This window comes from Heterodontus francisci, chromosome 38, assembly GCF_036365525.1.
Source record: "Heterodontus francisci isolate sHetFra1 chromosome 38, sHetFra1.hap1, whole genome shotgun sequence".
Taxonomy (NCBI): domain Eukaryota; kingdom Metazoa; phylum Chordata; class Chondrichthyes; order Heterodontiformes; family Heterodontidae; genus Heterodontus; species Heterodontus francisci.
In genome coordinates, this window is record NC_090408.1 from 36,411,560 (window position 1) to 36,436,235 (window position 24,676).

Sequence of the window (24,676 nt, forward strand, 5' to 3'; positions counted from 1 at the left end):
CTAGATGCAATTGTTAAAATAAATTATAATGTACAGCTGGCTCTTGGCATCTGAAACTACTGTGGAATGAATTTTCCAATTTCAACATTATAATCATTTTTAGACCAATATATTGGATATATATATATGAAGAGTAAATATTTGCAGAACTATGAGGAAAGGGCTAAGGGAGTGGAACTAATTGGATAGCTCTTTCAAAGAGCCAGCACAGGCACGATGAGCCGAATGGCCTCCTTCTGTGCTGTATGATTATACGCAGACTTTGTTTTGGTTCCATTTTGTACTCAAGGTGAGGAATCGAGCACTTCTTTTTTTCCATTCTGGGCACCCATTGTGAGCATCAAGCACTCCCTGGTTAAGTATTAGACAGCTGGACACAGAGTAAAGTATTCTCCACTGTGTTCCAACAGCCCTGAACCATCCCACACAACAGGACAGTGTTTCTTCCATTTCCTGCACCAGTATCTTTGAGTAAGATTGCCTGTTTAGTATCAAATAAGGGATGGCATTGCATGTTGGGGCACTGACAGCCAGCTGAAAGAGGGGACTTCCGCCTGTCAACCAGGGCTGGATGTGAACCCTGAGGTGAAAGACGAGTATCGAACCCCCTTAATCTGCTCAGTTCCGTGCCCTTACGATACAAATCCACTAAACGCAATTCATGCAACAACTGTAAATCCTTATCTCCCCCTCCCAATGCTCCAACACTGGGGACTGCTCATTGAACTGTCATCCCTGTACCCCATAGACCTCAGCTGCTAGATTCTTCTGCCATACCACCCACTCCTGGATTTCAAAAAAATCCTCAAATCCTTGTTCTTTTAGCCCACTTTTGGCTCCCTTCTTTCCCTCCTATGCAGCATTCACTATTTTCGTTACTGTAAACCACATTGAGACATGTTCCTGTTAGTGAGCACAGCCATATAAATATAAATGGTTACTGCTTGTATGAGAGTAGAATAATATACTGAAAGCAGTCAGGAATTGAAGCACGTTGTGATATTTTACTGCATGGTTATTGGTAAATAACGTTATATCACAAACTAATTGTGACACACATCCACAATCCACTAGGCAGACTATCGGTGGTTAATTTGAAATTCAGTTCTCATCAATTAATATCTCTTCAGACTATAATTAGGAATGTGCTTATCAAGGTGAGGGTTGCAACAGGTTCGCACCATGTTAAATGTATTATACTACAACTAAAAGCAAGCTATTTCTAACAGTTCATATTTTTGATATTAATAACCTCCTTTCTATCTCACCATTGGGTTCCTACTACTGTTGCCAGGTTTAGCCCCTTCACTTTGGGTCTGTCGGGGCCTTTTTATGCCATTGGAATTTTCTGCAGCTGATCGCATCACACCAAGAGAACCCAAGAAAATTGTTTCTGAAATTACTTTAGGAAAGTGTAAGTAAAGGTTCTTCGGTTTATTTTTTTGTCAGCTACACGCTCATTAAGGTGAGGGATGTTACTGCAGATTAGATGCTGAGCAAGCTTGGCTCTACACCAATGTACTTTGTATTCAACTTCACTTCCTACTACACCAGTATGACATTTTTCCATGTCCCACCACAATCAGTTCTGCATCACATGTACATACTGACCGGAACCTTGTTTTTAAAAATTCCTTCTTAGGATATGGGCAAGACTGGCATTTATTGCCCAAACTTATTTGCATTTGTACAACTGAATGGCATGTTGGGCCACTTCAGAGGGCAGTTAAAAGTCAACTATGTTGGTGCAGGACTAGAGTCACATATAGGCTAGACTGGGTAAGGACAGTAGATTTCCTTCTCTTAGGGACACCAACTTCCTACATTACAACAGTGACTACCATTCAGAAATTGACTGTTAAGCACTTTGGGATGTACTGAGGTTGTGAAAGGCGCTATAGAAAGACAGGTTCTTTTTTGCGAACCAGTTCAGTTTTTATGATAATCCTTTTGCTTTTTATTTCCAAATATTTTTTAACTAAATTCAATTTCATATGGTGGGATATGAACTCATATCTTCTGAACCACTGGCCCAAGCCTCTGGATTACTAGTCAAGTAACAATCACAATCTTACCAGACCCGCCTTCCAAACTCATTTCATGTAGCACCTGGGGCAAACAAAGGAAAATTGTATCCCACCAAATTGGACTGCACTGAATGGCTGGTCCCTCAGCTGAAATACGAGTCTGCTAACCCACTGAACTAACCAGTGCCATCTAAAGGCTCTCTGTTGCAGTACATTAAACAGCAATGATTTGAATGACCAGTAAATCTGTTTTTTGGTGGTATTGGTTGAAGGAGGACACCAGGAGAATTCCCTGCTTTTCTTTTGTTACTGTCATGGGACCTTTAATGTCCACAGATATAGTAGGCAGGGCTCTAGTTTAATGTCTCCTCCAAAGGACAGCGCCTTGTGTCTTAAAGCCATGACTTCCTGGCTGAGAGTGCAATCTGCTGAGCCAAGCTAACACTGACCTCCCCCCCATCCTTTGTATGGCAACTGGGGCAAGTGTAAGCAATAAGTTGCCGTCAACTCCATGGATTACTGCAAATGGCACTTTGACAATCCTTTGGGCTCCAGTGGTGAAGGACCAGTCCACCCATCATGAGATAAGCATTTTGAGCCAAAAAGTTCCCATTGATGTCCCTTTGCTGAAAATGGAGACATGCGATAACAGTCAGGAGGTTGATTGAATCTGGCCCTTTTAAAAGTGCAAGTGCTATTTCACCAAAACCAGTAAGAGCAACAATTTCAATAGTGCTAGTTCATAGATTGCACCAGTATTTGGAGCTCTCCACCTAGATCTTAATGCCTTACAAGATTAGCATGAAGTAATCTCGGAAGAAATTCCACAGGCAGACCTAAGAATTGGTATCAGAGGTCTTACTCTTTAAAAGGGAAAGTCCAATTGCAGGGAAGTATGTATGATTATCAAAGGCAAAGGAGCAAAGATCCACGACAACAGGTTAACATAAAACTTGAAGTGCGCAGCGCTCATCAATGAAAACACTTCTGATGGTTTCTGACCTTCCCCCATCCCAGCCTTATGGGGTATGTGTACAGGACAACTTCTGTAAATACGTATTAACTAGCTATGTGAAACCGTATTGAGTGTACAGAGAGCACAAGTATGTCCAGTCACAGAAAGCACAGATGGTAGAATGGATGCTTTAGGCTGTAAGGACAGTGGTTAGCAGCTGTGCATATACTGTGTGTCCAGAAGTGTTTGGAGAACCCTTCACATCAGAACTTGCTCCCGGGTCTCAGGAAGCCGGAGACCAAGCAAGGCACCTCCTACTAATGCAACTGAAGCCAGCAGGATAGGAATCACCTTGGTTATCTCCACAAATGAGGCAAATATTGATATACCCAGGATTGCAGCAAACTTGGAAAGTCCATTCAGAATGCCAAATGCAGTTGCCCTGTGGAAAGAAAGAAAGAGATTGAGATCCACGACTAATCATAGGAAACCATATTCGACAGACAGTGTAAAGGCTTACAGTGGTTACAATTTTCACTTCAAAACAGTGAAGATGCAGGGAGGGGTAGGATTTGGAATTTAGGAGGGACAAGAGAAGAAAATTCAGAGGAGGAATGGCCCTAGCTGTTTTGATAAACTAGAGAATGGCAGGAATGATTGTGATTGGGAGAGGCCAAAGATAAAAGAAAGATCAACTATCAAACAACAACAACTTGCATTTATGTAGCATCTTTATTGTAGTAAAACATCCCTTCACAGGAACATTGTCAAACAAAATTTGACACTGAGCCACATATAGAGATATTAGAGCAGGTGAGCAAAAGCTTGGTCAAAGAGGTAAGTTTTAAGGAGCATCTTAAAAGAGGAGGGAAAGGCAGAGAGGTTTGGGGGATCTCCAGAGTTTGGGACCTAGGCAGCTGAAGGCACAGCCGCCAATGATGCAGCAATGAAAATTGAGGATGTGCAAGAGGCCAGAATTGGGGAGCACGGAGATCTCGGAGGTTTATGCTGACTCATATGCATCCTTTGTGGATCCCAATGCTGATCCTGTCCTCCAGTGTAAGTATAAGGGGCTTTCATATTTCAGTGCCTGATTTGCAATAGCAGTGTTATAACCAACCATCCCCGCTCCTATTTACACTTCCAGCTGGCACCATTCTCCAGGCAGAAACAGAGCTAGTGAATCCTGTGAGCCCTGAAAAATTGGATCCCCGCTGCCTCTCAAAAAGGCAGGCAGCATGTTTAACTGCAGCCACTGGCAAGACAATCAAATATTTGAATCCATGGCAGGTTTAAAACATAAAGGCATCTTAAAGGGTCGGCACTGGCCAGGACTAGGGTAGGCTTTCATGACCAAGGAGGATTTCAATCCTTGCTCAATGTCATAGGAACTGGCCAACGGCACTTTTTACAGCCTAGAGGGGCCTGGATGGTGCAGCAGGGTATTTACTGGTCTTTCACCTCTGAAACAGGAGTGCTGGTTGAAAGTCTCCTCTGACTACTGGTTGTAGGGTTGTTTGGGCAATTTCAATCCAGCTCCTAGTGGGCTACAACACAAAACTGTCCCTAATAGTACACGGAATTAACAGCACGGAAAAATGCAATGTAGCCCTCCTGGCCTAAACTGGTGTGGCATAGTGGTAATGTCATTAAACTACTAATCAAAGGTTAATGTTCTGCGTTCAAATCCCAGCACAGTAGTTGATAAAATTCCAAATCAAATTGATAAAAATCTGGAATTGAAAGCTAGTCTCAGTAATGGTGCCATGAAACTATCATTGATTGTTGTAAAAATCCATCTGGTTTGCTAATGTCCTTGAGGGAAGGAAATTTGCCATCCTTACCTCGTCTGGCCTACATGAGACACAAGGTCCACGGCAATGTGGTTGACTCTTAACTGCCCTCTGAAATGGCTTAGCAAGCTGTTCAGTTGTCAAGGGCAATTAGGCATGGACAGTAAATGCTGGTGATGCCCACATCCCATGTAAGAATAAAAAATTTATTCTCCACCCACCCTACTTCATCAAACTCTCTCACCATTCCTTTCTCATGTACTTATCAAATTTCCCCTGAAACATGTCTGTGCTATTTGCCTCAATGTGGTAGCAAGTTCCACATTCTAAACACTCTCTAGGTAAAGAAGTACTACCTCACTCAGAAAGGCTACAACATGGCTAGAGTGAGAAAATGGAAAAAAAAAGTTACACACATGCAATTATGGAACCGCGCTTCCGAGATTGAGATTGAGAATGAGGCACGTCACTGGGGGGATGGGGCAGTTTAGAAGGAGCATCTCACCCAAGCTATAACTGAGCTGACAGTATTTGATATTTACAAAAGGGGGGGCTGGATCTTTAGTCCCCGTTGGGGGCATGAACAGAGGCAGGCAGGTGTGGAATTCCACCCTGCTGGCCTGCAAGCCAATTCCCCGGCTCCATCGCACCCCCCAGGCCATTTTTCTGGAGGCAGGATGGGGGAGGGCTACCCGCCCGCAAGCGGCAAGTAGCCAGCTGAGCATGTTAAGGGCCTATTAAGGCCTGATGTCAGAGGCTGATTGGAATTTTCCTGGCTGTAGATTGGGGTGGGGGGGGGGGGGGTGGGCGGGGGGTGGCGGATTGCGTGGGGCGGGGTTGAGGAGCAGCTCTCCAGGCAGGCTTAGAGGCCCTCCCTGCCCACCTGGGTTCAGCAGCAGCCGCCGCAGGTGGCCCTGTGGATGGTTTACCTTTCACAATGGTGGCCTGGCTGCAAAGACCTTTCGAATTTTAAGTCTGAAAATGTTATAGAGAGGACACCTGCATTTTGAGGCACCCTCTCCCTCACTTACCTTGAATGTCATCCTGTTGCTGCTTTCATCTGGAGGGCCTCCTATTGGTCTTCCAACTGTGAGAGCCTGTCCACCATCCTTAATTGGACAGCGAGCCCACCCCCTGACTATTACTTGGCCAATTCAGGGAAAATCATAGGTGAATGACAGTTTCCCACACAGTCTGGGCTTCTGACCCCAGCCCCCATTGGAGCCTGACGGTAGGGTGCTGAACCCTGCAGGAAAATCCTGCCCTAGGTGCCTGAAATAAGAACGCATTACATAACAGAGCACTAATATCCCTCGATGAGCTGAAAATTTACAAAATAAAACATGTTGCCCCAGCAGGAAGATTTCAGTTAGTTATGCCATGGTGTCCCAGATAAATGAACACACATACTGCAAGTATGTCAGAAAGGACTCATCCCTACCTTTTATCTGTAGCATAGAGTTCCACTGTGATCACATCCAATGCATTCCATGCCGCTATACTGACCCCACAGAACAGACACTGCATTCCAATCATGGCTGACTCGCTAGTCCCAAAAAACAGGAAGAAGCAGGTAATGGTCGACAACAGCATGGATCCTCCTTCAAGACAAAATGAAACAAAACAACAGTTGCCACATAACAACAGTCACTGCCCTCCAAATCTAGCCATTGTGTGAGGCACTTTGAGACATTTCGATATAAGGCTTCAGTAGACTCAGAACAGATCATTTTATTGACTGTGCATTGGTGTCCTCCCTCCTCCATTAAACTTTGCCTGGCATCCCTTCTCCCTCTTGTAAAGCATCCTGAGACATTCTTCAGAATGATGAGCAGTATAGAAATGGCAATTGTTGCAGTTGTTATAACACCGTGGTAATGTCTCCCTGATCTCAAGAACACATTAATAAAAGCAGAAGTTATTCGGATAATAATCATAGTTATTTCAATCAAATAATCTTAACAAATTGTGCTTGGAACCAAAGTACATTGACTTGAAAACAGAATATTTTAACGACATTGAATGAAAAGACATATTTCTACTGTGTTTTGTGTACATTTAAAGGAGTAGTGTAACACAACACAAAACAGGGTTGATGTGTGGGTTGGAGCACCAGCAGTGCAGGTCTGATCCGCCGCTCACCTCTCCACTGTGGTATCAATTCCAACTGCATGACTGTGTAGAAACACCACAGGCAGCTGCCTTCTCACAGAGTGGAAAAAGTAACATTCATGCCACACAATTGCCAGGCAATGACCATCTCCAACAAGAGAGAATCTAACCATCTCCCCTTGACATTCAATGGCATTACGATCGCTGAATCCCCCACTATCAACATCCTGGGGATTACCATTGACCAGAAACAAACTGGAGTAGCCATATAAATACCGTGGCTTCAAGAGCAGGTCAGAGGCTAGGAATCCTGTGGCGAGTAACTCACCTCCTGACTCCCCAAAGCCTGTCCACCATCTACAAGGCACAAGTCAGGAGTGTGATGGAATACTCTCCACTTGCATGGAATGGTGCAGCTCCAACACTCAAGAAGCTCGGCACCATCCAGGACAAAGCAGCCCGCTTGATTGGCACCCCATGTACAAACATTCACTCCCTCCACCACCAATGCACAGTGGCAGCAGTGTGTACCATCTACAAGATGCACTGAAGCTCACACCAAGGCTCCTTAGACAGCACCTTCCAAACCCGTGACCTCTACCACCTAGTAGAACAAGGGCAGTAAATGCATGGGAACACCACCACTGCAGGTTCCCCTCCAAGCCACACACCATCCTGACTTGGAACTATATTGCCGTTTCTTCACTATCAAAATCCTAGAACTCCCTTCCTAACAGCACTGTGAGTGTACCTACCCCACATGGACTGCAGCAGTTCAAGAAGGCAGCTCACCACCACCTTCTCAAGGGCAATTAGGGATGGGCAATAAATGCTGGCCTAGCCAGCGACGCCCACATCCCATGAATGAATAAAAAAAAAGGACATTTGTATCGTGGAACAGAGGAATGTAGGCACAGGAGTTGCCCATTCAGCCCCTCGAACCTGTTCCACAAAGGCAGTGGGCTAGCTACCTATAGGCACTTTGTGACAGTAGGTTCAGAACAGGCAAAAAGAGAGGCCTTAGCACAAGATAGTGAGACCATCCCATTCAAAGAGCCACTGACCTCATGAAGAAAAAATCTGCAAAACCCCTTGTTTTTATTAACAAACATGCAAACAGATGAAGTAGATCATCTATCCTGTCAGTTACATGTGACTTTATGTGGTTAATGGTGACCTTCCCAAAGAGAAAAACTTGGTGAATACTTTCCTTCTCAGGATATTACCCTATTAAAGTATTGAGTTTTGCTGAGACATGTTGCATTATGACAGTGAGTGGAAGGGGTTTGAGGCATTTGGAAGTGTGTGCTTGTTATGAATGTGTATTCATCTGGAGTTGACTATGGCAGATATGAAATAAATCTGTGCTAAGCACTCATTTAAGAACATAAGAAAAAGGAGTAGGAGAAGTCCATATGACTCCTAGTGCCTGCTCCACCATTCGATACAATCATGGCCTATCTTCTGCCTCAAATCCACTTTCCTGCCCACTCCCTGTATTCCTTGATTCCCTGAGAGATCAAAAATCTGTCTGTTGAAGCCTTGAATATACTCAATGATGGAACATCCACAACACTCTGGGATAGAGAATTCCAAAATTTCACAACTCTCTGAGTGAAGAAATTCCTCCTCATTTCAGTCCTAAATAATTGACCCTCTTTTCCTGAGACTGTCCTCCCATGTTCTAAATTCTTCAACCAGGTGAAAAACCGTTCTGTGTCTACACCGTCAAGCCCCTTCAGAATCTTGTATGATTCAATAATCATACAACCTCTCATTCTTCTAAACTCCAGAGAGTAAAGGCCCAATTTGCTCAGCCTCTCACCATTGGACAACCCTCTCATCTCAGGAACCAATCAGTGAACCTTCGCTGTACCGCTTCCAAGGCAAGTATATCCTTCCTTAAATATGGTGACTTAAACTGCACACAGTACTGCAGGTGTGTTCTCACCAAAGCCCTGCACAATTGCAGCAAGACTTCCTTGTTCTTGTACTCTAGTCCCCTTTCAATAAAGGCCAACATGCCATTTGCCTTCCTAATTGCTTTATACAATAGGCAGTATAGTAATTTGCTTGTGACCTTAACTGTCATGCTATGGAGCAGGTGGGATTGGTGCAGTATTGTGGCACTCCTATAAATATGCTTTTGAGGTGTGTTCTTTTTCCAATATTCCTCGCCTGAAAATGCTGGGACACAAATTCCCACAGGCACCACCTGCCCTTCGCATGGAATAGTGCCAGTTGTTTTAGGGGTGAGCCCCCACAATGAGTGTTGGCATATTATTTGGCAATGGAAGGGTATAACAACTGAGCCACATTCTGTTCCTATATGATGTTTATATGCACTTTCCAACAGAAATCACAAGGCAGCGATCGGGAGCAGGAGTCCTGGATGTTTTTCCTATTCCTAGCCCAGGGCACTGCACGGAAATTATTCTTTGTTCAGTTTCTTCTTTGTCTCATTTTCTTTAACCTCCCTGTCTCTACTGGAATCTCTCAGAGGCTTAAGCAAATCAAGGATGCACACACAACACTGAATAAGGAAGGCTTTAAACCTAGTGGCTCATGGAGAAATAATGACTATTTTGGGTGAGGTATTGGAGGGCATCTGATGCCCATGGAACTGTTCCCCAGCATGAGTTGGTGTCTTTAGGAGAGGAGGGGAGTTAATGGGGCCAAACAGAGGAAGGGAAGATCAGAGACAAAACGTTCTCCAGTGACGGTCAGGTTTTGGTAGAGGACAGGGAACAAGTAATTTGCCTGACGACAAGTGAGGCAATGCTGAGGGAGACCAGCAACAAAAACCCGTGGTGAAAATTAATGGTTGAATACACTAAAACAATGTGTTCATCAACATAATTTTTTTTTTATTCATTTGTGGGATGTGGGTGTCGCTGGCTAGGTCAGCATTTATTGCCCATACCTAATTGCCCTTGAACTGAGTGGCTTGCTAGACCATTTCAGAGGGCATGGAAGAGTCAACCACATTGCTGTGGGTCTGGAGTCACATGTAGTCCAGACCAGCTAAGGAAAGCAAATTTCCTTCCCTAAAGGACATTAGTGAACCAGATGGGTTTTTACAACAATCAACAATGGTTTCACGGTCACTGTTAGACTAGCTTTTACTTCCAGATTTATTAATTGAATTCAAATTTCACATCTGCCGCGGTGGGATAAATGTATACATTGGACCAATTTAAACATCACAGAAACTTGCACAACTGCAAAGCTGTAACGTATACACTTAAATATATGGAAAATGTTCCCTTTTTGAATGAGAAACCCAACTGAACAACAAGACGCTAATGGAGAACAGCACCAAGGCTGAAAAGAGTTTGAATCGGAGATGGAGTAATGAATTTTGGAGACTTATAAAGAAAACAAGAGCATCTCTGTTGCTTTTTTTAATGAATGACCCACTTTAGAAATGGCCATCTTAGAAATCATTTTGTCTGAAAGCCACTCGATCCATTAGTGGGTTGTATGGAGAAAAACAGATATTGAGAGGACTTCCACCCTTCTTAAATGCAATACAGTGAAGATGCAGGAGGCAGATCTAACACCAGTGATTTGAACTCCATGCAGCAAAGCCTGGCTCATGGGCTTACTGCTTTCCATATGTTAGAAATAATTGATTATGAAAGTGACAGGCCTGCCTGACTGAAATTTCTCTCCGGCTTCAGATCTGTCGCAAGATGAAGGAACGAAAAAATCTATCAACTTATTGAGCTTCATCATCCTTGCCTCAAGGCGCAGGCAAGACCATAAAAAATGAACCTGTTCTTTAATAGCAGCTCAAAGTATTGATTTAGAGTAGTGTATCTGCCATTTTTTTTCATTTATGCCCCTTTCTTAAATAATTTTTATCAGCTTAGCAAGATTTATCCCTCTACTAAAAAAGTCCTAATATCAAATTGGAACAGTAGCTCTTGCTATGTGTAGCCAAGTCTACTTTGAAAGTTACTTTTTACATAGGCGGTCTAGTGAACTCCCCCTCTTCCCACCTCACCCCCATAATGGCAAAGTGAAATCAGTGAGATTCTTCAGTACATTTCACATTCACTAGGCTACCCATTGTGTATAGGAGCTATAAACTGCACTCCAGGACACTGAAGTTACACTTGTCTCAGCATCCTGTTTACTATCTGCAGAAGAATGGTTGCATAGTGAGTTAGTGGCTCCTGGCACTGTTTCAAAGACCACTGTTGTTTCCCCTCCTCCCACCTAGTGCAGCTTTTAAGAGCTTTCCATGAATACTGTAAGTGTCCTTTGCATTAACACTACCCAGGTAATGCAACATGGAGTCCTCCTATCAAACTGGTTTTATCTATGAACCACACTTCATTATTCTTTCTGACTTTGCCCTTTCAGTCCTAAAACCCTTTTGTTCTCCTGCACCGTCCTATCTGAAAATATTAGAATTTTTTAGAATTAGAATTAGAATATTACAGCGCAGTACAGGCCCTTCGGCCCTCGATGTTGCGCCGATCATCTGACCTACACTATTCCATTTACATCCATATGTCTATCCAATGACCACTTAAATGCCCTTAAAGTTGGCGAGTCTACTACTGTTGCAGGCAGGGCGTTCCACGCCCCTACTACTCTCTGCGTAAAGAAACTACCTCTGACATCTGTCCTATATCTTTCACCCCTCAACTTAAAGCTATGTCCCCTCGTGTTTGCCATCCTCATCCGAGGAAAAAGACTCTCACTATCCACCCTATCTAACCCTCTGATTATCTTGTATGTCTCTATTAAGTCACCTCTCCTCCTCCTTCTCTCTAACGAAAACAACCCCAAGTCCCTCAGCCTTTCCTCGTAAGACCTTCCTTCCATACCAGGCAACATCCTAGTAAATCTCCTCTGCACCCTTTCCAAAGCTTCGACATCCTTCCTATAATGCGGTGACCAGAACTGCACGCAATACTCCAGGTGCGGCCTCACCAGAGTTTTGTACAGCTGCATCATGACCCCGTGGCTCTGAAACTCGATCCCCCTACTAATAAAGGCTAACACACCATATGCCTTCTTAACAGCCCTATTAACCTGGGTAGCAACTTTCAGGGATTTATGTACCTGGATACCAAGATCTCTCTGCTCATCTACACTACCAAGAATCTTCCCATTAGCCCAGTACTCTGCATTGCTGTTACTCCTTCCAAAGTGAATCACCTCACACTTCTCCGCATTAAACTCCATTTGCCATCTCTCAGCCCAGCTCTGCAGCCTATCTATGTCCCTCTGTACCCGACAACACCCTTCGACACTATCCACAACTCCACCGACCTTCGTGTCATCCGCAAATTTACTAACCCACCCTTCTACACCCTCATCCAGGTCGTTTATAAAAATGACAAACAGCAGTGGCCCCAAAACAGAACCTTGCGGTACACCACTAGTAACTAAACTCCAGGATGAACATTTGCCATCAACCACCACCCTCTGTCTTCTTTCAGCTAGCCAATTTCTGATCCAAAGCTCTAAATCACCTTCAACCCCATACTTCCGTATTTTCTGCAATAGCCTACCGTGGGGAACCTTATCAAACGCCTTACTGAAATCCATATACACCACATCCACGGCTTTACCCTCATCCACCTGTTTGGTCACCTTCTCGAAAAACTCAATAAGGTTTGTGAGGCACGACCTACCTTTCACAAAACCGTGCTGACTATCGCAAATGAACTTATTCTTTTCAAGATGATTATAAATCCTGTCTCTTATAACCTTTTCCAACATTTTACCCACAACCGAAGGAAGGCTCACAGGTCTTTAATTACCAGGGCTGTCTCTACTCCCCTTCTTGAACAAGGGGACAACATTTGCTATCCTCCAGTCCTCCGGCACTACTCCTGTCGACAATGACGACTTAAAGATCAACAACAACGGCTCTGCAATCTCCTCCCTGGCTTCCCAGAGAATCCTAGGATAAATCCCATCTGGCCCAGGGGACTTATCTATTTTCACTCTTTCCAAAATTGCTAACACCTCCTCCTTGTGAATCTCAATCCCATCTAGCCTAGTAGGCTGTATCTCAGTAATCTCCTCGGCAACATTTTCTTTCTCTACTGTAAATACTGACGAAAAATATTCATTTAACGCTTCCCCTATCTCCTCTGATTCCGCACACAACTTCCCACTACTATCCTTGATTGGCCCTGTTCTAACTCTTATCATTCTTTTATTCCTGATATACCTATAGAAAGCCTTAGGGTTTTCTTTGATCCTATCCGCCAATGACTTCTCGTGTCCTCTCCTTGCTCTTCTTAGCCCTCCCTTTAGATCCTTCCTGGCTAGCTTGTAACTCTCAAGCGCCCTAACTGAGCCTTCACGTCTCATCCTAACATAAGCCGCCCTCTTCCTCTTGACAAGCGCTTCAACTTCTTGAGTAAACCACGGCTCCCTCGCTCGACAACTTCCTCCCTGCCTGACAGGTACATACTTATCAAGGACACGCATTAGCTGCTCCTTGAATAAGCTCCACATTTCGTTTGTGCCCATCCCCTGCAGTTTCCTTCCCCATCCTACACATCCTAAATCTTGCCTAATCGCGTCATAATTTCCTTTCCCCCAGCTATAATTCTTGCCCTGCGGTATATACCTGTCCCTGCCCATCGCTAAGGTAAACCTAACCGAATTGTGATCACTATCGCCAAAGTGCTCACCTACATCTAAATCGAACACCTGGCCGGGTTCATTACCCAGTACCAAATCCAATGTGGCATCGCCCCTGGTTGGCCTGTCCACATACTGTGTCAGAAAACCCTCCTGCACACACTGGACAAAAACAGACCCATCTAAAGTACTCGAACTATAGTATTTCCAGTCAATATTTGGAAAGTTAAAGTCCCCCATAACCACTACCCTGTTACTCTCGCTCCTGTCGAGAATCATTGTTCTGGGTTTACTTTCACTATTCCATTCATATCTTCCAAACCTCCATCTATGACATCTCTTTTTTGATGGTTAAGAATCCTAGTTTATCAATTTGTTCCTCACAGCCTTTGTTGCCCATTTCTGCCTCTAGGCCCTGCATGACCTCATTTTGCTGCATCATTCATATCTCTGCAACACTCCATCTGGAGCCTTCCCAGGGCATTGCAGAGCTTCAGCCTGATCTCTCAGAATTCGGAGTCAAATAATCAGGCAATTTCACCAGTAACCGATCACTTTGGGGTTGACTTTCTAAAGGGGTTCTCTCGGTTCCGAGACGATCCATGGAAACTCTGGGGAAATGGTGTAAACAGCACTTTATGTTGTTCCTCCAGGGCTTTCACGGATCTTTCACCAAACTTACTTCCTGACAACCAGGACAACTCCCAAGGAAATGCAACCACTTTGTGTCTTGCTGTCTCACACTGTTTGAACATATGAACATATGAAAAGGACAGACAGGTAAAGGTCATCAAACTTACCCCACACTCATGATGACAGGAGCATCATGATGAGGCACTCCCCCCACCCCACTTCCCCCGCGCCCCCCAACTCCCACTGCCACACACACACCCAACCCCAGACTTATAATCTCCTGGGACAGGCAACAAAAAAAAAGCAGAAAAAAATCCAGGAAAAATAAATCTCAGTTCAGTTCTGTCTTGAAGGCAAGCAGAGCGCAAGCAGTCAGCAATTCATTATGAAGGCTCACTATTTTCTCAGAAAAGAAGAACCATCTAACATCTAACCTATAAGAAAGGGTGTAAGGACATTCCTAGTAACTACAGTTTAACATCAGTGGTGGGTAAGGTTTTAGAAACAATAACCAGGGACAAAATCATCAGGCACTTGGAGAGGTTCGAGCTAATTAAGGATAGTCAGCACGGATTTGTAAAAGGCGAATCATGCTTGACTAATCCAATTGAATTTTTTCACAACGTAACAGAGAAAGTTGATGAAGGGAATATAATGGATCTTGTCTATACGGATTTGAAGAAAGTGTTTGCAAAGTGCCACATAAAAGGCTGGTTAACAAAAGTGAGGCTTCTGGAATAGGAGGGTCAGTGTCAGCTTGGATAAAAAATTGGCTTAAAGGCAGAGAAAAAACAGTCCATGGTCATTGATTGTTTTTCAAACTGGAGGATGGTAGAGAGTGGTGTTCCGCAAGGTCAGTGCTGGGACCACTGCTTTTTTTTGATATATATAAATGACTTGGATATTGGAATACAGAGTAAAATTTCAAAATTTGCCAATGATAACAAACTTGGAGATGTGGCATACTGTGAGGATAATACCAATTGACTGCAATGGGACATAGGTAGCAGAATGGGCAGACAAATGGTGATGGAATTTAATAAGGAGAAGTGTGAGGTAATGCATGTTGGCAGGAGGAATAGGGAGAGGCAATATATATGTAGTGGCACAGTTCTAAATAGTGCGCAGGGACAGAGGGTCCTGGGGGTTCATGTGCATAGATATTTGAAGGTGGCAGGACATATTGAGAGAGTGGTTAGCAAAGCATATAGGATCTTGGGATTCATAAAGAGATATTGAGTACAAAAGCAGGGAAATTATGCTGAACCTTTACAAAGATCTGGTTAGGCACCAACTGGAGTATAGCATCTAGTTTTGGTCACCACACTTTAGGAAAGATGTGAGGGTCCTTGTGCGGGTGCAGAGGAGATTTACCAGAATGGTTCCAGGGATGAGGGAATTTATCTACAAGGTTAAGTTGAAGAAGCTGGGATTGTTCTCCTTGGAGCAAAGGAGATTGAGGGGAGATCTGGTAGAGGTGTATAGGATTATGACAAGCTTAGATAAGGTAGACAAAGAAAAGCTGTTCCCATTAGCTCATGGCACAAGGACCGGGGGTGGGGGGGTCACAGATATGAGGTTTTGGGCAAGAGATACAGGGGGATGTGAAGAAGAACTTTTTTTATAAAGTGAGTGGTAATGACCTGGAACTCGCTGCCTACGAGGATGGTGGAAGCAGAGACGATCAATGATTTCAAAAGGAAATTGGATAGTCACATGAGGGAAATAAACTTGTATGGCTGCGGGGATAGAGTGGGGGAATAGGACTGACTAGATGGCTCGACAGAGAGCCAGCACGGACTCAATGGGCTGAATGGCCTACTACTTCTGTGCAGTTGAAATGCACATCCCCAGGTCTTCCCCAATGTGTCACATAATGAGCAACAAGTCAACAAAAACTCCACGTCTCTTTCAGCTTCCCCCTTCATGACAAAGAAAACACCAGGTGAACTTCCTTTAACTTATTTTTATGAGATTGTCAATGGCTACTCACCAATCATCTTAATTCTTCCAATTTTGTCCATAAACAGTGCAGACACAATGTTTCCTGGCAACACAGCCAAGGACCCCAGGAAACTGACCAAGTAAGTAAGAAATGCAGTTTCAGCATCATCGCTGAAGTCAATCTGGCAGCCTTCCTTGTTGTGGAGGAAAGTGCTATTTATAAACCTGCTGTGAGCAAATCTTGTCTCGAACAGATCTGGAAAAGAAACAAGAGTTAAGTGTAATGGCATGTGTGATATACTAAGGAACTTGGGGGCGGTAGCATAGTGGTAATGTTATTGAATTAACAATCCACAAACCTGGACTAATGTTCTGGTGACACAAGTTCAAATCCCCTCACGGCAGCTGAGGGAATTTAAATTCCACTCATATATCTGGAGTTGAAATGCTGGTCTAGTAGTCATGAAACTATAATATTGGCATGGGGGGTGTGGGGAAACCATCTGGTTCACTAATGCTCTTCAGAGAAGGAAATTTGCTGGCCTACACATGACTGCAGATCCACACTGATGTGGTTTATTCTTAAATGGTCTCAGAAGCCATTCAGTTGTATGGGCAATAAATGCTGGCCTTGTCAATGATGCTTGCTCGCATTAATAGAATAAAGAAAAAAAGGCTCTTCTGCAATTAGGGTGAAGGCACCTTCCTGGAGTAGGAGGTGCTCCATTCTGAATGTCCCCTGTGATATACCACAGATGGGAATGTTACATGGGATAGTGCAGTGAGAGCTTCACTCGAAATCTAATCCCTGCTGTACCAACTGGAAGCCGATATTGGTTGCCCAAAGTGGAAAAGCTGTTCCACTTCCCACTGCAGACATCCCTCATCTCAACAAAGATAACATTTCACTGGGAAAAATAAAGTAAAGCCTGTTTTATTGACCTGACCTCTCTTTCTAAGATTGCTAATGTTACTCTTTCTCTTTAGCATTGATAATGGTTCTCTCCCTCCCTCACTCTAAAATCACAGGTGCTTTCCCCGTTCTCCTTTTCTCTAACATTGCTAAAGCTGTGCCCTCTCTCCTGTGCTGTCTCTATTTGTCTACCATTGCTAACATTGCTGTTTTTTCTCTCACACACACACACACACACACACACACACACACACACACACACACACACACACACACACACACACACACACACACACACACACACACACACACACACACACACACACACACACTGTCCCTCTCCTTTTGTCTCTCTCTGTCTCATCCCCCACCCCAACACCCTATTCAACTCCCTCATCTGCGTCTCCCTCCCTCACCCGGTTTTCCTGCATCCACAACATCCAGGTCAGTCAAATACCTGAGGCCCAGGCACAGGAAAATCTGGTTCTTTATTTAAATTAGTACTCTTGGAATATTGAAAAAGGACTAATTCCAGCATCAGATTGAAGCAGTTGTTTGAGATGCATTCCAGTCAAGGCAGTAAAACATATTATGTTAAGACAGACATCATAAACCCCAGTATCTACTGTTAAAACATTGATTACAGTTTGTTATATGAAGGGACTGGGATATAATCTGCCTGGGAAATAAATATATTGTTGCCATTTTTAATTTTGTCATCTTAATCAATGTGTTCCACCCCACCTTAAAACCGGACTGAATTAGAATCAGGTGCAAAACATAAATCAGAAAATGACTGTCGATGATGCTAATACACAATCTAAGATTAACTCGCTCTCACCACTATTTTAACTGCAATGTTAACTGTCTATTTTAAAAAGCAGAGTCAGGAATTTGAAAAGAGACTGTTACAGGGTGGCATAATGAGATTACCAGTCATTGCCAGTCTGTAATATTGTAATAAGGTCATCACATTAAAAGCTTGTCTTGCACTGTGTGTAGTTAAGGAGAACAATAGATATTGCCTCTTCAGCAGCACCTCCCAAACCCACAACCTCCACCACCTAGAAGGTCAAAGTAATGGCTGACCAACTAGATGCATACTTTGGTTCTGTCCTCACAAAGGAGGACACAAATATCATACCAGAAATGTTGGGGAACACAGGGTTTAGTGAGAGAGAGGAACTGAAGGAAATCGGTATTAGTAGAGAAATGTGTTGGGGAAATTGATGGAATTGAAGGCCGATAAATCCCCAGGGCCTGATAATCTACATCCCAGAGTACTTAAGGAAGTGGCCCTAGAAATAGTGGATGCATTGGTGGTCATCTTCCAAGATTCTATAGACTCTGGAACAGTTCCTACAGATTGGAGGCTGGCTAATGTAACCCCACTATTTAAAAAGTAGAGAGAAAACAGGGAATTATAGACTAGTCAACCTGGCGTCGGTAGTGGGGAAAATTCTAGAATCCATTATCAAGGATTTTATAGCAGAGCATTGAGAGAACAGTGGTAGAATCGGACAGAGTTAGCATGGATTTATGAAAGGGAAATCATGCCTGACAAATCTACTAGAATTCTTCAAGGATGTAACCAGTAGAGTTGATGAGGGGGAGCCAGTGGATGTGGTTTATTTGTACTTTCAGAAGGCTTTCAACAAAGTCCCACATAAGAGATTAGCGTGTAAAGTTAAAGCGCATGGGATTGGGGGTAGTGTATTGCAATGGATAGAAAATTGGTTGGCAGACAGGAAACAAAGAATAGGAATAAACGGGTCTTCTTCCAAATGGCAGGCAGTGACTAGTGGGGTTCCGCAGGGATCGGTGCTAGGACCCCAGCTATACACAATATATATTAATGATTTAGATGAGGGAACTAAATGTAATATCTCCAAATTTGCAGATGACACAAAACTGGGTGGGAGGGTGCGTTATGAGGAGGATGCAGAGAGGCTTCAGGGTAATTTGGACAAGTTAAGTGAGTGGGCAAATGCATGGCAGATACAGTATAATGTGGATAAATATGAGGTTATCCAATTTGGTAGCAAAAACAGGAAGGCAGATTATTATCTGAACAGCTATAAACTGAGAGAGGGGAATATGCAATGAGACCTGGGTGTTCTCATACACCAATCGCTGAAGGTAAGCATTCAGGTGCAACAGGCGGTAAAAAAGGCAAATGGTATGGTGGCCTTCATAGCGAGAGGATTCGAGTAATGGAGCAGGGATGTCTTGCTGCAATTATACAGGGTCTTGGTGAGGCCACACCTGGAATATTGTGTGCAGTTTTGGTTTCCTTATCTGAGGAAGGATGTTCTTGCGATAGAGGGAGTGCAGCGAAGGTTTAGCAGACTGATTCCTGGGATGGCGGGACTGACGTATGAGGAGAGATTGAGTCCGTTAGGATTATATTCGCTGGAGTTCAGAAGAGTGAGGGGGGATCCAACAGGACTTGACAGGGTAGATGCAGGAAGGATGTTCCCGATGATGGGGGAGTCCAAAACCAGGGGTCATAGTCTAAGGATACGGGGTAAACCTTTCAGGATTGAGATGAGGAGAAATTACTTCACCCAGAGAGTGGTGAGCCTGTGAAATTCGCTACCATAGAAAGCAGTTGAGGCCAAAACATTGTATCTTTTCAAGAAGGAATTAGATATAGCTCTTGGGGCGAAAGGGATCAAAGGATATGGGGGGAAAGCGGGAACAGGTTACTGAGTTGGATGATCAGCCATGATCATAATGAATGGCGGAGCAGGCTCGAAGGACAGAATGGCCTTCTCCTGTTCCTATTTTCTATGTTTCTATGTCAAGGGCAGCCGGCGCATGGGAACACCACCAACTTCAAGTTCCCCTCCAAGTCACACACCATCCTGACTTGGAACATTATCACCGCTCCTTCATCATCACTGGGTCAAAATCCTGGAACTCCCTCCCTAACAACACTGTGGGTGGACCTACACCATACAGACTGCAGCACGTCAAGAAGGCGATGGCATAATGGTATTATCACTGGACTAGTAACCCAGAGACCCAGGGTATTTCTCTGGGGACATGGGTTCAAATCCCACCACAGCAGAAGGTGGAATTTGAATTTAATTAATAAATCTGGAATTAAAAGCTAGTCAAATGATGGCCATGAAACCATTGTCGATTGTTGTCAAAACCCATCTGGTTCACTAATGTCCTTTAGGGAAGGAAATCTGCTGTCCTTACCTGGTCTGGCCTACAGCAATGTGGTTAACTCTTACATGCCCTCTGAAATGGCCTAGCAAGCCACTCAGTTGTACCTAACCACTACAAAGTCAATTAAAAAGGAATGAAACCGGACGGACCACCCGGCATTGACCTCGGCACCGGAAACGACAACGGCAAACCCAGCCCTGTCGACCCTGCAAAGTCCCCCTTACTAACATCTGGGGGCTTGTGCCAAAGTTGGGAGAGCTGTCCCACAGACTAGTCAAGCAACAGCCTGACATAGTCATACTCACGGAATCATACCTGATAGACAATATCCCAGACACTGCAATCACTATCCTCAGGTATGTCCTGTCCCACCGGCAGGACAGACCCAGCAGAGGTGGTGGCACAGTGGTATACAGTAGGGAGGGAGTTGCCCTGGGAGTCCTCAACATCGACTCCAGACCCCATGAAGTCTCATGGCATCAGGTCAAACATGGGCAAGGTAACCTCCTACTGATTACCACCTACCCCCGCCCTCCCTCAGCTGACGACTCAGTACTCCTCCATGTTGAACAACACCTGGAGGAAGCACTGAGGGTGGCATGGGCACAAAATGTACTCTGGGTGGGGGACTTCAATGTCCATCACAAGAGTGGCTCGGTTGCACCACTACTGACCGAGCTGGCCGAGTCCTAAAGGACATATCTGCTAGACTGGGTCTGCTGCAGGTGGTGGGGGAACCAACGAGGGAAAAACATACTTGACCTCGTCCTCACCAATCTGACTGCTGCAGATGCTTCAGGATCAGCACCAGGCATACCTCAAAATGAGGTGTCAACCTGGTGAAGCTGCAAGACAGGACTATCTCTGTGCCAAACTGCGTAAGCAGCATGCGATAGACAGAGCTAAGCGATCCAATAACCAACGGATCAGATCGAAGCTGTGTAGTTCTGCCACATCCAGCCGTGAATGGTGGTGGACAATTAAACAACTAACTGGAGGAGGTGGCTCCACAAATATCTCCATCCTTAATGATGGGGGAGCCCAGCACATCAGTGCGAAAGAGAAGGCTGAAGCATTTTCAACGATTTTCAGCCAGAAGTGCTGAGTTGATGATCCATCTCGGCCTCCTCCTGAAGTCCCCAGCATCACAGATGTCAGACTTCAGCCAATTCAATTCACTCCGCATGATATGAAGAAACGACTGAAGGCACTGGATACTGCAAAAGCCATGGGCCCTGACAATATTCCAGCAATAGTACTGAAGACCTGTGCTCCAGAACTTGACGCACCCCTAGCCAAGCTGTTCCAGTACAGCTACAACACTGGCATCTACCCTGCAATGTGGAAAATTGCCCTGGTATGTCCTGTACACAAAAAGCAGGACAAGTCCTACCCGGCCAATTACCGCCCAATCAGCCTACTCTCAGTCATCAGTAAAGTGATGGAAGGTGTCATCAACAGTGCCATCAAGCGGCACTTGCTTAGCAATAACCTGCTCAGCGATGCTCAGTTTGCATTCTGCCAGGGCCACTCAGCTCCTGACCTCATCACAGCCTTGGTTCAAACATGGACAAAAGAGCTGAACTCAAGAGGTGAGGTGAGAGTGACTGCCCTTGACATCAAGGCAGCATTTGACCGAGTATGGCATCAAGGAGCCCTATCAAAACTGAGGTCAATGGGAATCAGGGGGAAAACCCTCCACTGGCTGTAGTCATACCTAGCACAAAGGATGATGGTTGTGATTGTTGGAGGTCAATCATCTGAGCTCCAGGACATCACTGCAGGAGTTCCTCAGGGTAGTGTCCTAGGCCCAATCATCTTCAGCTGCTTCATCAATGACCTTCCTTCAATCATAAGGTCAAAGGTGGGGATGTTCACTGATGATTGCACAATGTTCAGCACCATTCGTGACTCCTCAGATACTGAAGCAGTCCGTGTAGAAATGCAGCAAGACCTGGACAATATCCAGGCTTGGGCTGATAAGTGGCAAGTAACATTCGCGCCACACAAGTGCCAGGCAATGACCATCTCCAACAAGAGAGAATCTAACCATCTCCCCTTGACATTCAACGGCATTACCATCACTGAATCCCCCACTATCAACATCCTAGGGGCTACCATTGACCAGAAACTGAACCGGAGTAGCCATATAAATACCGTGGCTACAAGAGCAGGTCAGAGGCTAGGAATCCTGAGGCGAGTAACTCACCTCCTGACTCCCCAAAGCCTGTCCACCATCTACAAGGCACAAGTCAGGAGTGTGATGGGATACTTTCCACTTGCCTGGATGGGTGCAGCCCCAACAACACTCAAGAAGCTCGACACCATCCAGGACAAAGCAGCCCGCTTGATTGGCACCCCATCTACAAACATTCACTCCCTCCACCACCGACGCACAGTGGCAGCAGTGTGTACCATCTACAAGATGCACTGCAGCAATGCACCAAGGCTCCTTCGACAGCACCTTCCAAACCCGCGACTTCTACCAACTAGAAGGACAAGGGCAGCAAATACATGGGAACACCACCACCTGCAAGTTCCCCTCCAAGTCACACTCCATCCTGACTTGGAACTGTATCACCGTTCCTTCACTGTCGCTGGGTCAAAATCCTGGAACTCCCTTCCTAACAGCACTGTGGGTATACCTACCCCAAATGGACTGCAGCGGTTCAAGAAGGCAGCTCACCACCACCTTCTCAAGGGCAACTAGGCTGGCTTGGCCAGTGACGCCCACATCCCATGAATGAATTAAAAAAAAGAAGCCTCACCATCGCCTCCAACTAGGGATAGGCAATATATGCAAAACACGCCTTGCTGGTGACACCCATATCCCAATAATGAATAATAAAAGAAAAAGGTCACTGAACCCAGGCAGAATGACAGCTGAAGTGTTGCAATTGGGCCCAGCTTTCCTTGGCCTCGGAAAGATGGGTGTAGAAAAATTCAGTCAGGGTTCCGGCTCCTGATCACTGCCGAGGCATGCTGCTCACAAATGGTTCCCTGCCACCCCCACCCCACATCGCTGTTCAGCCAGTCGACATTCACCAACTGCACTCACATGTGAAGAATGGTCATTTAAGCTGGTATCTGCTGGTTAGCAGTAGCAGCAAGAATCAGTGCCTTCTGAGGAGGGGGGCAGGGGAGAAGATCAGAGTGGAAAAAGAGTTAATATAATCTGGGCTAGCATGGTCTTCAGAAGTTTGGGGACAAACTTTCTTCCATTTGGTAACATCATAATTAAGTCAGCATGTGTATAAAATGGGAAACCTCATTGTGCCATTGGCAAATGGAGAAAACTGTCACACCTCCAGATCTCCTGTGTAAACAGTGGTTCAAACAGTCGGCAGAGGCTGACCTGTATTATAGAAGAGAGTCGCCATAAAAGTGCAGTTCTTGAAGTAAGTGTTCGTTGATGTTATGTCTTCAAAGTAGCATTCCTCAAACAGGGAGTCTTCAAAGGTCACAGATTTAAATTTAATCCCAATGAATCTGTCCATAAAGAAATAGGCAATTAGAAAAATACATGGGTTGGAATGTTACACACAGACTGCACTGTATCACGTACAGGGTAATACGCAGCTTGGAGCTTTTATCGACTCTTTCCTTGAAAAGATGCAATGGCCTCAACTGCATCCTGTGGTACAGCAGTCCATATTCTAACCACTCTCTGTGTGAAAAAAAATCCCTTACCTCTACTATCTCGCTTTGTGATCATTTTAAATTGATTTCCCCAATCGTTACTGACTCCCCAAAAAGATAAAATAATCTTTCGCTATTCAATTTGTTGAAACAATTCATAATTTTAAAGCTGCTTGATTCTCCTCAGCCTTCTCTGCTCTGATGGCAATAGTCTCAGTATCTCAAATCTCTCCTTATAAACATAGTTTCCCATCCCTGGGACCATCCAGTGAATCTCCATTGTACACTCTCTATGATTGTAAAGTCCTTTCTATAATGTAGATCTCAAAACTGCATATGGTACCAACCATTTCACTGCATAAATTAATCATAATCTCTTTGCTATTGTACTATATGTCCCTAGTTTAAAACCCCAAATGCTATTTGATGGTTTGCACTCCTTCCAAATGCTGCCAATGCCAATTCATAATTTAGTATGAGACCAGAAACTCTGCAACACGGAGCCCAGTCCTAGAATGAGCAACAACAGACATGAGCTGCCACTGTGACTAGTAAGAAGTGAGAAAAATATCAGTGATTGGCAAATCAATGATTCCCTGGCTATATCCCTTAGGACAGCAACTCAAACTTTGCCTTGTGATTTTGCGTGTGATTTTTCAGTGGGATTTTGCTGTGGGATTTTACCGTGTGTGTTTTTGCAGTGCAACAGCTGATCTAAGAGATAGGAAATTATACATATATGTACGTCTGGTTACTCCGAGATTACATAACAGGATGAACGTACTAGATGCACAGCAATATACAGGCTAGGGTTTTTTACACTCAGAACAATGCTCAGACTACAATATTTTACACACAAGGT

At 44.5% G+C, this 24,676-nt stretch overlaps 1 protein-coding gene across 3 annotated transcripts in view; it reads right to left on the minus strand.

Annotated features, from left to right (window-relative positions):
• Positions 1–3,238: 3,238 nt before the first annotated feature.
• The window catches only part of LOC137352351 (synaptic vesicle glycoprotein 2B-like), a 56,312-nt gene continuing 34,874 nt past the window's right edge, over positions 3,239–24,676 (minus strand). For 2 of the 3 annotated variants that reach the window (XM_068017646.1, XM_068017644.1), the window contains 4 exons: positions 23,531–23,664; positions 16,132–16,338; positions 6,217–6,376; positions 3,239–3,424 (listed from right to left, as the gene is read on the minus strand). In XM_068017646.1, the coding sequence (XP_067873747.1) occupies positions 3,241–3,424; positions 6,217–6,376; positions 16,132–16,338; positions 23,531–23,664 (685 nt within the window). In that variant the 3' untranslated portion in view covers positions 3,239–3,240. The remainder of the gene's footprint in view (positions 3,425–6,216; positions 6,377–16,131; positions 16,339–23,530; positions 23,665–24,676) is intronic. The other variant, XM_068017645.1, reaches the window with a different exon arrangement.